Source organism: Micromys minutus, assembly GCF_963924665.1.
Source record: "Micromys minutus genome assembly, chromosome: 3".
Lineage (NCBI taxonomy): Eukaryota > Metazoa > Chordata > Mammalia > Rodentia > Muridae > Micromys > Micromys minutus.
In genome coordinates this window covers 51,000,206-51,014,199 of record NC_137972.1, presented here as the reverse complement: position 1 = coordinate 51,014,199, position 13,994 = coordinate 51,000,206, and the positions used below count along the sequence as shown (strand labels likewise).

At 42.9% G+C, this 13,994-nt stretch overlaps 1 protein-coding gene across 2 annotated transcripts in view; it reads left to right on the top strand.

Moving 5' to 3' along the window:
- The first annotated feature begins 2,960 nt into the window (after positions 1-2,960).
- Positions 2,961-13,994, top strand: part of SLC25A26 (solute carrier family 25 member 26) — an 86,563-nt gene continuing 75,529 nt past the window's right edge. For both annotated transcript variants that reach the window (XM_080914528.1, XM_080914527.1), the window contains exons 1-3: positions 2,961-3,088; positions 6,710-6,866; positions 10,014-10,123. In XM_080914528.1, the coding sequence (XP_080770654.1) occupies positions 3,056-3,088; positions 6,710-6,866; positions 10,014-10,123 (300 nt within the window). In that variant the 5' untranslated portion in view covers positions 2,961-3,055. The remainder of the gene's footprint in view (positions 3,089-6,709; positions 6,867-10,013; positions 10,124-13,994) is intronic.

The following is a 13,994-nucleotide window of genomic DNA, read 5'->3' as shown; positions in this document are numbered from 1 at the left end:
CTTGTCTTTGAATTTATCTATTTTCTTTTAGCTCTCTATAAAATAGGCAGGTGGAACTCTAGATGCAGCCTTTGTGGCAGAATGCTGCTCTTGCATGTTCAAGGCCCTGGAAAGAAAAACCAAATTATTAGCCAGCTGTAATGGCTCACATCTCTAATCCCAACATTTAGGAGATAGAGGCAGGAGAATTGCTATGAGTTTGAGGTCACTAGCCATAGTGACTTCTAGCCTATCATGAGCTATAGTGAGATCTCATTCCCCACAAAACTCAAATACAAACTGAAATACACACACACACACACACACACACACACACACACACACACGTAAACTGTTGCAAAGTAGCAGCAATACTTATTCTTCCTGACTTGCCCCATGTATCCAAGGGCCTCACTAGGTAAACACATATTCTACCACTGAGTTACACTCACTGTTGAGCTGAATTTTTTTAAGTATTAAATTCTATTTATTTACTTATCAATATACTAATATGTAATAAAACATATTACTATGCAAAACATATGATATATAATAAATATTAGGAGTGTGTGCCCCATGGGCAGGTGTAGAGATTAGGAGACAGCTTGTAAGGAGTTGGTTGTCTCTATCACCTTATGGGTCCTAGGGAGTGAACTTGCATGACAGGATTGGTCGCAAGAGCCTTTACCTGCTGAACCATCTCACTGGCCCTATCTAATAGGAACTTGTTAGTATGCAACTTTCTCTCACCTCCAGACTTGGTGGCAAGCACCTTTACCTACTAAGAGATCTCATTGGCCCTATCTGTTTGGGTCCAGCCTGGACACAGGATGGAGTTCTCAGCTGGAAGCAGGGATATCTGGAAGGCACATAATTAACAGACACAGACAACTTTTCTGGTACAAACGACAGCCAATTTTTCAAGGTTTAAAGTCTCTCTCTCTCTCTCTCTCTCTCTCTCTCTCTCTCTCTATCTCTCTCTCTCTCTCTTTCTCTCTCCCTCCCTCCCTCCCTCTTTCCCCCTTCCTCCCTCCCTCCCCCTCCTCCCTTCCCCTCCCTCCCTCCTTCCCTCCCCCTCTCCTCTCCCTCCTTCCCTCCCTCCCTCTCTCCCTCTCTCTCCCTCTCTCTCTCTCTCTCTCTCCCTCAGCTTGTGGCTGCACACACTCTGCTTCTCTCCTGTGCACTTTTCTTGAACTCCCATACACCTACACACCTCTGTAAGTTCCTCTTTCACTCACAAACACACTCTCCACATACACCTCACATTATCTCTTCACATCTTCTCTCCTCTCCCCCTCTCCTCCCCCTCCCTCCCTCCCTCCCACCTTCCATCCCTCCCTCTCCACTTGCTCACACATGCTCTCTAGCCTTTCTCTTGCCCTGGTATTTTATTGTTATTCCAAAAACAGGTAGAAAAAAAAAGACATTGTATAATCATTGCCAAATTAAATTCACAAGAATAACCACATCCTACAAAGAATCAAGAATTACAATTGTTCCCCAAAGTTTCAAGCTTCCCCTATTCCTAAGCCTGTGGCCAAAATAATAATAATTGCAAACTTATCATATTCTAAACTTTAATTTTTGACTTATACTTCAGAGCTCAAAGCTCCCAGGTCAACTACTTGCATTTTCCTGTGAAGCTCTAATGATAAATGACATGGGCAAAGCCAGAGAGAAGCAAGTTATCCCCTAACTCAGTATTTCTGCTAGCTTTCTGCTTCTGTACACTGCACACAATGACTTTCCTAAGAGTTCAGTGTTTTGAATTAGTTTTACTAATATATGCTTTTATGCATTCTATACTTGTTTATCCAGGAACCACTCTCAAATGTTGTTTGAAATGCATTTCCTAACTTCAATAGTTTTTTTCCTTTCTTGGGGTCCCAATGTTGGCTCTAATTCATTTTCTAATAATTTCTTCAAACTTTCTTTACAAGTCAGACATAAATCTGGAACTACCATTTTGCAATTATTACATTGTTTCCAAGATGAGATGGGGGGGGGCACAATCTGCCCCTGGGCCATTGGACTGTGCTGTGCTGTGCCCCTATGCCTCAAGTTTTAATTGTTTTAAGAATCACTACATTAAGGAACATCTAGTTTCACAGAATCCACCAGAGCAGATGGAGAAACAAATAGGAAAGTCAGAATAAGTATGCAAATGAAATCTATACAGCTGTTGTCCAGGGATAAGAAGAAATGGGAACAACTTTTTTTTTTTTGTTTTGTTTTGTTTTTTTTAGAGCTGCCTTAGGGGCTACTGAGATTTCTTCATCCTGGAAGTCCCTTATTTCTGATGGTGGGTCCCCTGGAGGGGTGTGTCTCCTGCTTCTCAGGATCCCAGATGCCATGGGACCTTTTTACAAGGAGCTGCCCTGGGCTTCTAAGATATTTCCATCGTGGCCTGGCCCTGGCAGTCCCTGTCCTAGTATGCTGTCCCCAGCACCCATCTAATTGTATTTTGATAGTCGCTATCTCCACCCTTCTTTCCTTCCTAGCCTCTAGTGATTACTTTCCTACTTTAAGTAAATTAATTTAAAGGGAAATAAATGTCAGTCGAAATGGAGCATAGTACTTTTTTTGGTAATAAAAATGTATTTTTGTTTAACTTTTTTTTTGAAATGGATCAACAGAAATTCAAAGAGAACTTACACAAATAAAGCGAAAGAATAACCAACTTGGATTGCGAGTAGAAAACCACAGGGCTGGCCTTCAGGTACATACAGGCAGTCCTTCCTCCAGCCAGCTACGCTTCCCTGGGCTCTCCTCCGGGGATCTTCCGTAGATCCCATCCAGGGCCACAGGCTCGTGAGAGGTCCTTTCCTTGCGCATCGCGAACCCACTGAGGATGGGCAGGAAGCTGGAGAAGCTCCATCTCCCAGGGTCCTCCCTGAAAGGGTTCAGCAACCAGCACCGAGCGATGCACGTGCTGTTGTTGTGGTGTGACATCACGAGTTCTGCCCCGGAAGTAGTTGCTCCATGTCCCACCCCAATATGGCGGCGCCCAGCTCTTTAAGTCAGCACCTGCTTTTGCTCGGCTTGTAATTTTAGTCTTAGCGGGGTTGATGTGACTATGGACACGCCGGGCTTCACGGTCTCGCTGGTGGTGAGTCCGGGTAGGGATGGGCTGCTGGGTGCATGTTGCATGGGAGCTGTGGCGGCTACTCTGCACTGCTGCTTTCTTCCGGGCTTGATCTGTCCTCAGGTCACTGGCAGATAGGTCTAGGACCAACCTTAGGGGCGTCCAGGGAGTCTGTTCTCAAGGTCAGGAGGTCCTGCCGGGCTTTTAGAGGCGATGTGGAATGCTTGACACATTGTCTTATTTACTGCAGGCAAAACATCTTCCCTTACACATTCCATTCATCTGAACTTGGGAATTAAAAAAAGAAAACATGTAAATACACACTATTAAGGAAAAGACTTATGACCCTTCCGTCTAATACACTGGCTTGTCTTTTTGCAGTTTCTACACATTTAGTTCATAGTAAAGTGCTTATTTTGCTCCAAGTTTAGGCTTTGAAGAAATACTAAGCGTAAGTGTGGTGTTGTGGAGTTAATAGTTTATTGGTTAATTCTGTCGAATTTTGAGAACCAGTGCTTTTTGAAGGGCCAGTAACAGCAGGTCTAGCAGGGGATATTAAATTCAGCAGATGTAAAAGATTGGTTAGGGCTGGAGAGATGGCTCAGTGGTTAAGAGCACTGACTGCTCTTCACCAGTGGTCCTGAGTTAAAATCCCAGTAACCACGTGGTGGCTCACAACCATCTGTAATGAGATCTGATGCCCTCTTCTGGTGTGTCTGAGGACAGCTACAGTGTACTTATATATAATAAATGAATCTTAAAAAAAAAAAAAAAGAAATAAAAAAAAAGAGAGAGATTGGCTAACTTTGATTTCATTCTGGAGGAGTGAATAGAAGCAGACAAGAAATGACTTCATTTTTAAAATGCTCTTGCAAAAAGCAAATAGAAGCCCAGAGGCATTTGTTCACAGAACTAGCTACTGTTCTGGTGAAAGTGTTGGAGATAGTGTTGAATAAGGGAAACCTGCCCATTAGAATCAGGTGTTGGAGACAGTACAGCAGTGAATGCTTGGGTAAATCACAGGTGGACTAGGTTCAGGGCATTATGGGAAGAGGTGATAACTGGTTATGGGACAGTCCTTCTAAATATATGAGATTCGGTTAGGTTTTGGGTGATGGCTCAGTAGTTAGAGCATCTATAGTGCGAGTATGAGGACCCGAGTTCAGGTCCCAGAACCCTTGTAATTATTATTGTGGTTGTTGAGTGCTTTCGAGTACTGATGCTAGGAATGTATTAGGAAACAAAGTGCAGATTTTACAATCTAGAGGGAGATACATGAACAAATATGGTCTCCTGTGTCCAACATGTATCATTAACAGTTTGGCTGATGGTGTGGCTGAGTTGCTTAGCACGTGTGGGGTCATGCACTGCACCAAAAATAACATTTGATTACAGTCTAGAAAGAAGAGGATCTAAACTCAGTGTGAAGGATGGGGATGCTGTTCTTACTGAGTTTGCTTGCTTTGTTCTATGTGGTGTCTGTACGGTTCCTGTGCCTGTGTGGAGACCAGAGGTACACATCAGGCATCTTTCCTTGATTGCTTTTCACCTGTATTTTTGAGATAGGATCTCACTAAATCTCAAGCTTATGAACTCAGTTATGCTAGCTGACCAATGGCTTCATGTCTCCCCCTCCCCCTCCCTTCCTCTCTTTTGAGACAAGGTTTCATGGAGACCAAATTAGACTTAACTTGTTACACAACCAAGATGACCCTGAGCTCCTTGAACCACCTCCCTCCACTTTTCAAGTGGACACAAAGAAGTACTATTCAGCTGCTAAAAATAAAAATAAATGAAAACTTCCAGGTAAATGGGTGGAACCAGGAAAGATTAGAATGAGTAAGGGTCCCAAACTCAGAAAGACAAATGCCACATAATCTCTCAGCTGTGCGTCTGCCTCAGAACCACAGGCAGCGCACAATCTGGAATAACTTCAGAAACCAGGAAAGTAAAAGGGACCGTGGAAGGGGGCTAGAGAAAGAAGAGCAGGACTCAGGTGATACAAAGAGGGAAATGGGAAAAGCAGGAAGAGGGGGAGGCTTTGCTTTATGGAGGAAGGAGGAGTCAATATAGAGTGAAGGGGAGAGAGAAGGGACGGATAACACCAATGATATTGATAAAGCATCAAGGAATTATATAAGAGAATATTTACCTAAAATCATACACAGTGCATATAAGAATTGTGTGTGTGTGTGTCTGTCTGTGTCTGTGTCTGTCTTACATGAAGGTATGCCATTTGAGCTGACAGTGCTCCCCACACATGTAATACCAGGCATGAGAAACATTCATTTGAATTAGTGGTCAGAGTAGACAAATGACTCGAAAACAATGTAGGCAGGTCATGGCTCTTTCCCATGGTTGCCTCTCAAAGGCTGAAGAATTCTACTGCTGAAGACACCACACACTTCCCACACCGGACTAGAAACCTAGCCAACTACCTGGGGCTAGCAAGCTAATGAATCTAGAACCTGCTACCTCGCTTTACTAGGCCAGCAGAACTGCATTCTAAAATAGATCCTTATGTTCCCAGGTAAGTGTAGTAACTCTCACCTCTCATCAAAGAAATCTCTCTCCACACCAAAGGGAGATCGTTACTGAAAACACAGCAGATCATATGCCGAAATCAGTGGGTTAAGGGAAGCCTAGCCTCAACTGATACATCTACAACAGATTGTGCGCTGCCTGTGGTTCTGAGGCAGACGCGCAGCTGAGAGATTATGTGGCATTTGTCTTTCTGAGTTTGGGACCCTTACTCATTCTAATCTTTCCTGGTTCCACCCATTTACCTGGAAGTTTTCATTTATTTTTATTTTTAGCAGCTGCATAGTACTTCTTCGTGTCCACTTGAAAGGTGGAGGGAGGTGCTTCAGGAGCTCAGGGTCATCTTGGTTGTGTAACAAGTTAAGTCTAATTTGGTCTCCATGAAACCTTGTCTCAAAAGAGAGGAAGGGAGGGGGAGGGGGAGACATGAAGCCATTGGTCAGCTAGCATAACTGAGTTCATAAGCTTGAGATTTAGTGAGATCCTATCTCAAAAATACAGGTGAAAAGCAATCAAGGAAAGATGCCTGATGTGTACCTCTGGTCTCCACACAGGCACAGGAACCGTACAGACACCACATAGAACAAAGCAACCAAACTCAGTAAGAACAGCATCCCCATGACTGCTTTAATATGCCTTTGAACCTTGGAGAGACACAACAGGAAACTAACAATAGGAGCTACTTGAATATTTAGGATACTTCCTACTCTTTACGTTTCTTCTTCTTTTTTAAAAAATGGCTTTAAACAGTTGTCAAATTACAAGAGCAAATTAAGAGTGAGCTTTAATTTTGTTTAAAAAATTAATTCATTAAAATTCATCTTAAAGATAAAAACGTACAAGTTGCAAATTAGCACAACCGATAAGCGTATTATTTTCATATAAAAATTCAAGACCTTTGAGCATTGCAAAGAGAACGTGGACAGGAGGTGTGAGAATGTTTGAAGACGTCCTCTGCACTGGGACACAGCTCTGTAGTGGAGTGCTTGCCTAGCACAGGCAGATGTCCACAGCTCTGATCAGCATGGGAGGAAAGGAAGGACTTTCCCGTCTCTACATGGCTGAGAGCTCACTTCTCTTTTCTCTTCCCCACCTTTTGCACAGGCCGGAGGGGTAGCAGGTGCCTCTGTGGACTTGATATTATTCCCTTTGGATACTATTAAGACAAGGCTGCAGAGTCCCCAGGGATTTAGCAAGGCTGGCGGTTTCCGTGGAATCTACGCTGGTGTCCCTTCTGCAGCCATTGGATCCTTTCCTAATGGTAAGGGTGTTGATGGTCACACCGCTCAGAAGCCAGGATGGTGTTTTCAGAGCAGTATAAGAGGAGTATTTAATTTTAACACGTAAAATTCATTGTCTTACAACTGATTTTCTGAATTTATATTTTGTTCTTTGATTATTATTAAACAGAATGCAGAGTGCTGTATGTTTCATTCCAGGACCCAGAATGTTTATACCAAAAAAATAGAAAAAGAACATAAAAGATAATCTTTTAAAAACATTTTTGCTATTATAGCCCCCAGTTAGAGACTTTAAAGCGTTGCCTTTTCAGCACGATTCCTTAATGCAATGGTTCTCAGCCTTGCGGCACGCCAGAATCCTCAGGCAGCTTTATAAAGGAGTGTTGCAAGCATCCCAGGGGACCCAGGGAGAAGCTGGCTGGTGATCACTGCTTTGGGATGTGAGCAGGTGAGACAGGCATCACTCATCTTACATCTTAAATGAGGCAGGTGCTTTGCTGTTTTGTCCTGAATACTCTATAGCCAATACCTGTTGTTTGGGCTTTAACATCGTGTCCTGACTTTCAGTGCTCTCGTTTGGTAATTCAGGTGATATATTTCCAGTTGCTTACCTGATTTTAATTGTTTACCAGTGGATACTTTATTTTTCTTTTGGATTGAATTCAGGACCCTGTACATGCAGAGTAGGCAGTGTTTTCTTGTGCCTACCTACCTCCCATCTCCCAGTCTCTGATGGATACTTCTAATGCTTAAAAACAAACTGAGCCAACTAGCTAAAGTGTTACACAGCACACATGTAAAGAATCGTGGCTCTAGCTTCTTAAATGTTGGGGTCTCTTTTTCCAGATAATGAATGAGTTTGTCAACCTGATATGTAAGTGCCTAGTCTTTGAGCATAGCCTTCACATAAAGAAAGATTTATAGTGCAGAGAGAAAATGGTTTTCCATCCACTTTTGTCAAGTCACTTTCTTCCTGTCCCCTAGGAGTCATCCTTGGGATTACCCTCGACTCTCTGCCATAGTTCTTTGAATATTAGCTAATGAGCTGTTGTTGAACCCTGGCTCTGTATAATGCACATTTCTAAGAATGGGCAGAGGTGTCAGAGTATCCCGAATAGTCTTAGCTTTGTCCATGACACTGATGCTTTAAAAGAACCTCACGGTGGTCCTCCTCTGTAGACACGTTTGAGGACCTTTCAGCAGGAGAGCTGCAAAGGCAGAGGCTGCTCTGTGCTCACAGCATTTCGTAGTCACATTCTTGTGGCTTTTATGGCTCTTTAGATCTCTCTCTCTCATGTATTGCAGCAAGGATCCAGGCAGGTGTGACCTCACTGGTGGTGTATGTGGGACATGTGCTGCTGTTATGCTCACAGGACTGCTTTACATTCTCCAGGGCATTTACATGCAGAATAGGATTTTTGAATTTACAACACACCACACACACACACACACACACACACACACACACACACAGACACACATACACACACACACACATACACACACATACACACACATACACACACACATACATACACACACACAACCTAACATGAACACATGTGTGTTTCTGTGCCTGTCAGTTTCTGGAAAGATTATGTTCAACCTTCTTGCCTTTTAGACTATAAAGTTCAGGAGAAGTCAAAGCACAGCCTTTTTGAAATGGCGTTTTGTATAAATTTTGGATGAGTCAAACTTTCCTTTGTATAAACATTGTTCTTTTGTTATTGGTTAAAGCTCTGTCTAGTCTGAGTGCAGAGCCCACTGTAACTGTTGATGGCTGTGGGTGTTTTTGAGAACAGAGTCAGCACAGGTGAAGGACTGAGAGTGGGAAGGGAACCTTTTAAGAAGACCAGTTCCCTTTAAGAAAAGAGCAGAACAGAAGTAACACCAGTCTGGAGTCTTGTTCGTGTGGTGTGGGTCTTGGCTAGCCCACCTCCTGTCCTCTGCTTTGCTCAGAGCTTCCCTTAGGACCGCACTGTACCATCATTTCCAACTATTAGAGCCTTTTCGGAGGCTACCTGTTTGGCAGAGGCCAGAATTTATATCTCTATGTCACAAAAATAGTAGCTATCAATGATAGGCTTGAGGTAGTTGATGATGGAGTCTAGGAGCCTTTAGCTTCCTCCTTTGTCCTGGGGTGGGGTGGGGCTTAGGGAGTGTCTGCATCTGCAGAACACACCGCTGAGTGCAGTGGAGTCCTCATAGCTGGACATGTAGAAATGGGTCAAAGTGGGGGAAGCCGTGTGAGGAACCACAAGGGACTAGACTGGCTACTCATAGCTTCTGTATTTGTAATTACTCGTGTGAGCAGCTGGTGGGTCCTTTACACACTGGGTGACTTTGGGAAATGTTTTTCTTTGCCAGGTTGTTTTCCTGGGTAATTAGTGCTCTCACATCCTTCAGATGAATTTGTTGTCCCTTTATCCTCTGTGCCTTACCTCTTATGGAAGAGGTTAAAAACAAAACCAAACCAAACCAGACCAAAACACCCCAAACTCTTGATTGATAGTATACAGAAAGTTTTAAAGCCTCATGTGCAGTTGTAATAACTTTAGAGCAATAAAAGTAGTTTTCTATTGACTCCCCTCCTGCCCCCAAAAGATAGGGTCTCACTATGTAACCTTGGCTAGCCTGGAGCTTGCTGTGTAGACCAGACTGGCTTCAAACTCAGAGATCAGCCTGCCCTTGCCTCCGATGTGCTTGGGTTAAAGGTGTGTGCAGCTAAGCCTGGCCCTGACTTCCATTTTTAATGAAATAGTTGATGTTCGTTAAGATGAAGTAGTGAAAAGTAATGTGGTTATTTTGTGTAATCAGCAGTAAACATTGTAGAGCTGACATTTTACTTAAGGTATGTGTCTTAACCTACCTATAACCCGGTGCAGCCGCTTGTGTTTGTGACTCTGTATAGTGATACTTTGGGCCTGTGAAGCCCACAGTCTGTTCTCAGAAGTTTGATAGGAAATTGTAAGTTCCTCATCAGTGAACTGTGGTGGCACCAGGCTACCGCGTAAGTGTACTTAGGATAGGATCCGGAATTAGGAAAAGGCATGCACTTAGCATTTCTTGTCTCAGAATTTAATGATTATGGTCCCAGCTTTTGAGAGACATTCCTTACTTAGTAGGCGAGATATTCAGTTATTCTTAAAAAGACTTTTACGTTTCAGCTGCTGCGTTTTTTCTCACCTATGAATATGTGAAATCTTTGCTGCACACCGACGCCACTTCACACTTCAGACCCATGAAGCACATGCTGGCCGCCTCTGCAGGGGAAGTGGTGAGCAATAGGCTTCGTGTGTACAATGCCACAGATGTGAATTATGCCTGTGTTTGTTGGTACAGATAATTGTCTCATTTTTAAAAGTTAATTTTTTTAGCTGATAGATAACTGATAGATAAAAATCTAAAACCTATATCTTTAAAGCAATGCATTAAAACATATTACACAATGTTATGCTATTTTATTTTGGTGCTGTGGTTCAAATTCAGAGCTTTTTAAATGCTAGACAAACTATCACTGTATCAGATTCTACTGTGTAATGCTTATGTCAGAATACACATATTTATCTCCTCAAAATGTATTATTTATGATGACTTTTATTAAATTAAACAGATCGAACTCCTTTTGAGTCAGGGCTTTACTGTGTAACCATATTGGTCTTGAACTTGTGATCCTTCTGCCTCAGCCTCTTGAATACAAAACTGAAGATATGTTAAAGCCACTCCAGGCTTTAACAGTTTTTTTATGTGTGTGCTGCATTTAGTTCTGTGTGCTGTGTATACACACGTGTGTCTGTGGTCCTGTGCCCTGTATGCCACATCAGGAGAGGACGGTGTTGGGTCCCTGCTCTATCGCTCCCTGACTTAGTCCCTTGGGACAGGGTCTCACTGAAGCTGAACCAGGCAAGCCCCAGCATCCTCCCGTCTCATCCCCACAGTGCTGGGCTTACGGTGCTCGCCTCACATCCAGCTCATGTTGATGCTTGGTCCTCAGGTTGAGCTGAGCCTCTACTGGTTCTTGTTTTGTTTTTGGTTGTTTGGTGTTTTAATTATGAAAGTTGTAAAATCCCAATAAAATCGAGTTGGTTGAACATGACAGTTAAAAGACAGCCTTAGGATGTAAGAGGACTCCATTGTGTACTATTGGATGAGGCAGCTCTAAAACATCTTTATACAGATAGAACTAAAGAGATGGTAGAAGGCATGTGTATAAGTTTGCTTGGTATTGTTTGTGTTGTTATGGCTGAGTTGGAACTAATTTTCCCAGAATGGCTTCGACAGCACAGTTTTAGGTCACAGAAAATATAAGGCACAGTGAAGTAGCAGCTGTGGCTATGAACAGGATTTGGGTACAGGAGAAGGGACTATGGCCTACTATGTCAACCTGTGATCCATACCCTCTCTGTTTCTATCTTTTTCCTTCAGTGTCTAGATTCTGAGTCAAATATGTGTATCTCTGTGGTGAGGGCTCTAGATGAAGTGTGTGTCCAGTGAGTTGGCATCCTGTTAAGAAATTGTTGCCTAATATGAGCTCAAAATAGGCTTGTATTTTCTTCTACACATTTTATAGTTATACTTGGGTCTTTGCTACATTGTGAGTGAGTTTTGTGTATGGTTTGGGCATGTGACCTAACCTTATTCTTTAAGTATATTTTTATAGCATGTGAGTGCCCATGCTACCATATGCATGTCGAGGTCAGAGACTTCCGAGGATCAAATGTTTAGGTAGCCAAGCTGTTTCATGTAGTGTGATGGCAAGCTATTCTTGGTTGTCAATTTGACATGGCTAGGAAGATCCTTAGTTGAGGAATTGCCCCCTTCAGATTGGCCTGATGCTGGAGGACCCAGCCCACTGCAAGACTTACTAGCTTAGGAAGGAAGTTGGCCTGGGCTGTTTTAGAAAGGTAGCTGATTGTAAGTCATGCTCCTTTATGGCCTCTTGTCTCAATTCCTGCTTCCAAGTTCCTGCCTTAGCTGCTCTTAATGATGGGCTATCTGTAAGGTGAAATAAGCCCTTTCTTGCCCACAGGTTGGTTTTGTTTAGTGTTTTATCACAACAGAAAACAAACTAGAACACAGAGCAAGCATAATTACCTGCTGAGCCATCTCAGTGGCTCCTTACTTTATTCTTTGGCATGTGAGTATCCAGTTTCCTAATGTCTTTACTGAAAAGCCATCTCTCCAGCCCTGGTATATCTGTGAATTTCATAATCAACTTAGATATTTCTGCAAGAAATCAGAGGTATTACATTGGAGTCTCTAAATTAATTTGGGGAGCTTTGTCATTTTAGCAATTTATTAATTTAAAATCAGTCTACGTTTAATTTAAAAACTCCTTCTAACCTTTTGTTCTAGGCTTAAATCAATTCTGATTATGTTCTGACAGTAGACCTTATTCTATACAGTTACTTTTGAATATTTTAAGGGATGAAAAATGGTGTATGATGGTTTAAGTGCCTGTAGTGATGTAAAGATTCTGTTTTTTATGATAGCTGTTGCCTTTTTAATTTATTTATTACTTATTATTTGTTATTATGTATTCCTGTGTTTATGTGTAGGTACATGGATGTTTCTGTAAGTTTTGGCAAGTATGGATATATCTGAGGAGACCACAGCTCCCTAGGTCTTGGTCCTTGAGCTGTCTACCTGTTTTTGAGACAGAATCTCTCACTGGGACCTGGGGCTTTGCTAGGCTAGGCTGACTGGCCAGCGAAATCCTGAGATCTGGTGTCTCCCCCTCTGCAACACTGGACATGGCATTTTACATGGTGCTGGGGATCAAATTCAGGTCCTTGTGCTTTGGGGCAAGTATTTCACTGAGTGATCTGTTTCCCCAGTTCCTCCTCTGTTATTTAACTCCCCACCCCAGCATGAATCCAGCGTCTCTCATGTAGCACCCTAGCCCTAAGGTATACCCCTAGCCTTGCCATTACTTTGTAATTGCATGTTGCATTAAACAGCTTCAACGTAGTTTCATAAATGGTGTGTTAGGCTATATTTTCTAATATGTTGTTGAAGGGAAGCAGCCTGGGTTATGGGGAGAGTTTGTGCGCCATTCCCAGGCAGTGCCTTTGCTTCAAGCCAGGCTTGTTACGCTGCACACAGGTTTCTTAGAAACAATGCTGTAGTTCGTTGGTATTGGATATATACACAGTTTCCTTGTAGCAACAATAAAGGCAACTTGCAAAGAAAAGGGCACTGCCAAAGTAAGCATTCCCTGTAGCTACAGCAGAGGCTTGATTAAATGTTAATGATGAATCAATATGACTCTAATCATAACCTTCTGCTTGTAATTTGCAATACAGAGAAATCGATCAAATAAGATTTAATATGTAACCACAGCAAGAAGGTCCCGTTTGTGCCATTTTATTAGGAAGTTTGCTATACCGAATCTCTAAATCCCTACCCCAATTATCTCCCAGCCCAGCTTTCATCACACACAGAATCCATGATGAAGTTAGTTCAGGGTGAGGCAGCTTTCCCTTCGTAGTGTGGGCGCCACGACCAGCAGTGGTGATGCTCTGCAAGGGCCTTCAGATTTTACTTTTCTTGAATCTTCTGCTTCTTGAGGCTTGGTTTCTGTTCCTTTTAGAAACAGCAGAATTCTTTGCATTCAGAAGCAGCACCGTGTGAATGAAGCGCACGCACAATGACATGGAGATGCCCCACATGGGCGCTGCTGGCTGTGCCTTTCAAACCCATGCTCACTTAAGACAAACATCCAGGAGATAAATTACCTTGTTCTGTATGTGCCCTTCGGGTAGCGTCTAGCAGCACAGCACCACAAGTGATCAGGGAATACCCACAATGGGATCAGCTGCCTGTGGCTGCTTGCAACTGAAGGTCTTTGGAGATGGTAGGGGGCTCTGGCAGGTCAGAAGAATCCCAGCTGACACTAGTGCGTCCTTATATGCAGATGGACTATTTCTGAGGGTGGAACACGTATAGACTTGGCTTTTCTGTAAAAGGATGTTGTGTGAATGTTGCAGCCTGCTCTCAAAGGCATATGCTGTTGGAGAGTCTTGTTGCTAAAGACACATTATATTAAGGTCTCCCTCCTCTGGTAACTAAAGGCTGATGGACCTGCTGTGTACCAGTCCATTCAGGCCTTTGCTGGATACAGTGTAGTCAAGGTTTCCGCTAGATGA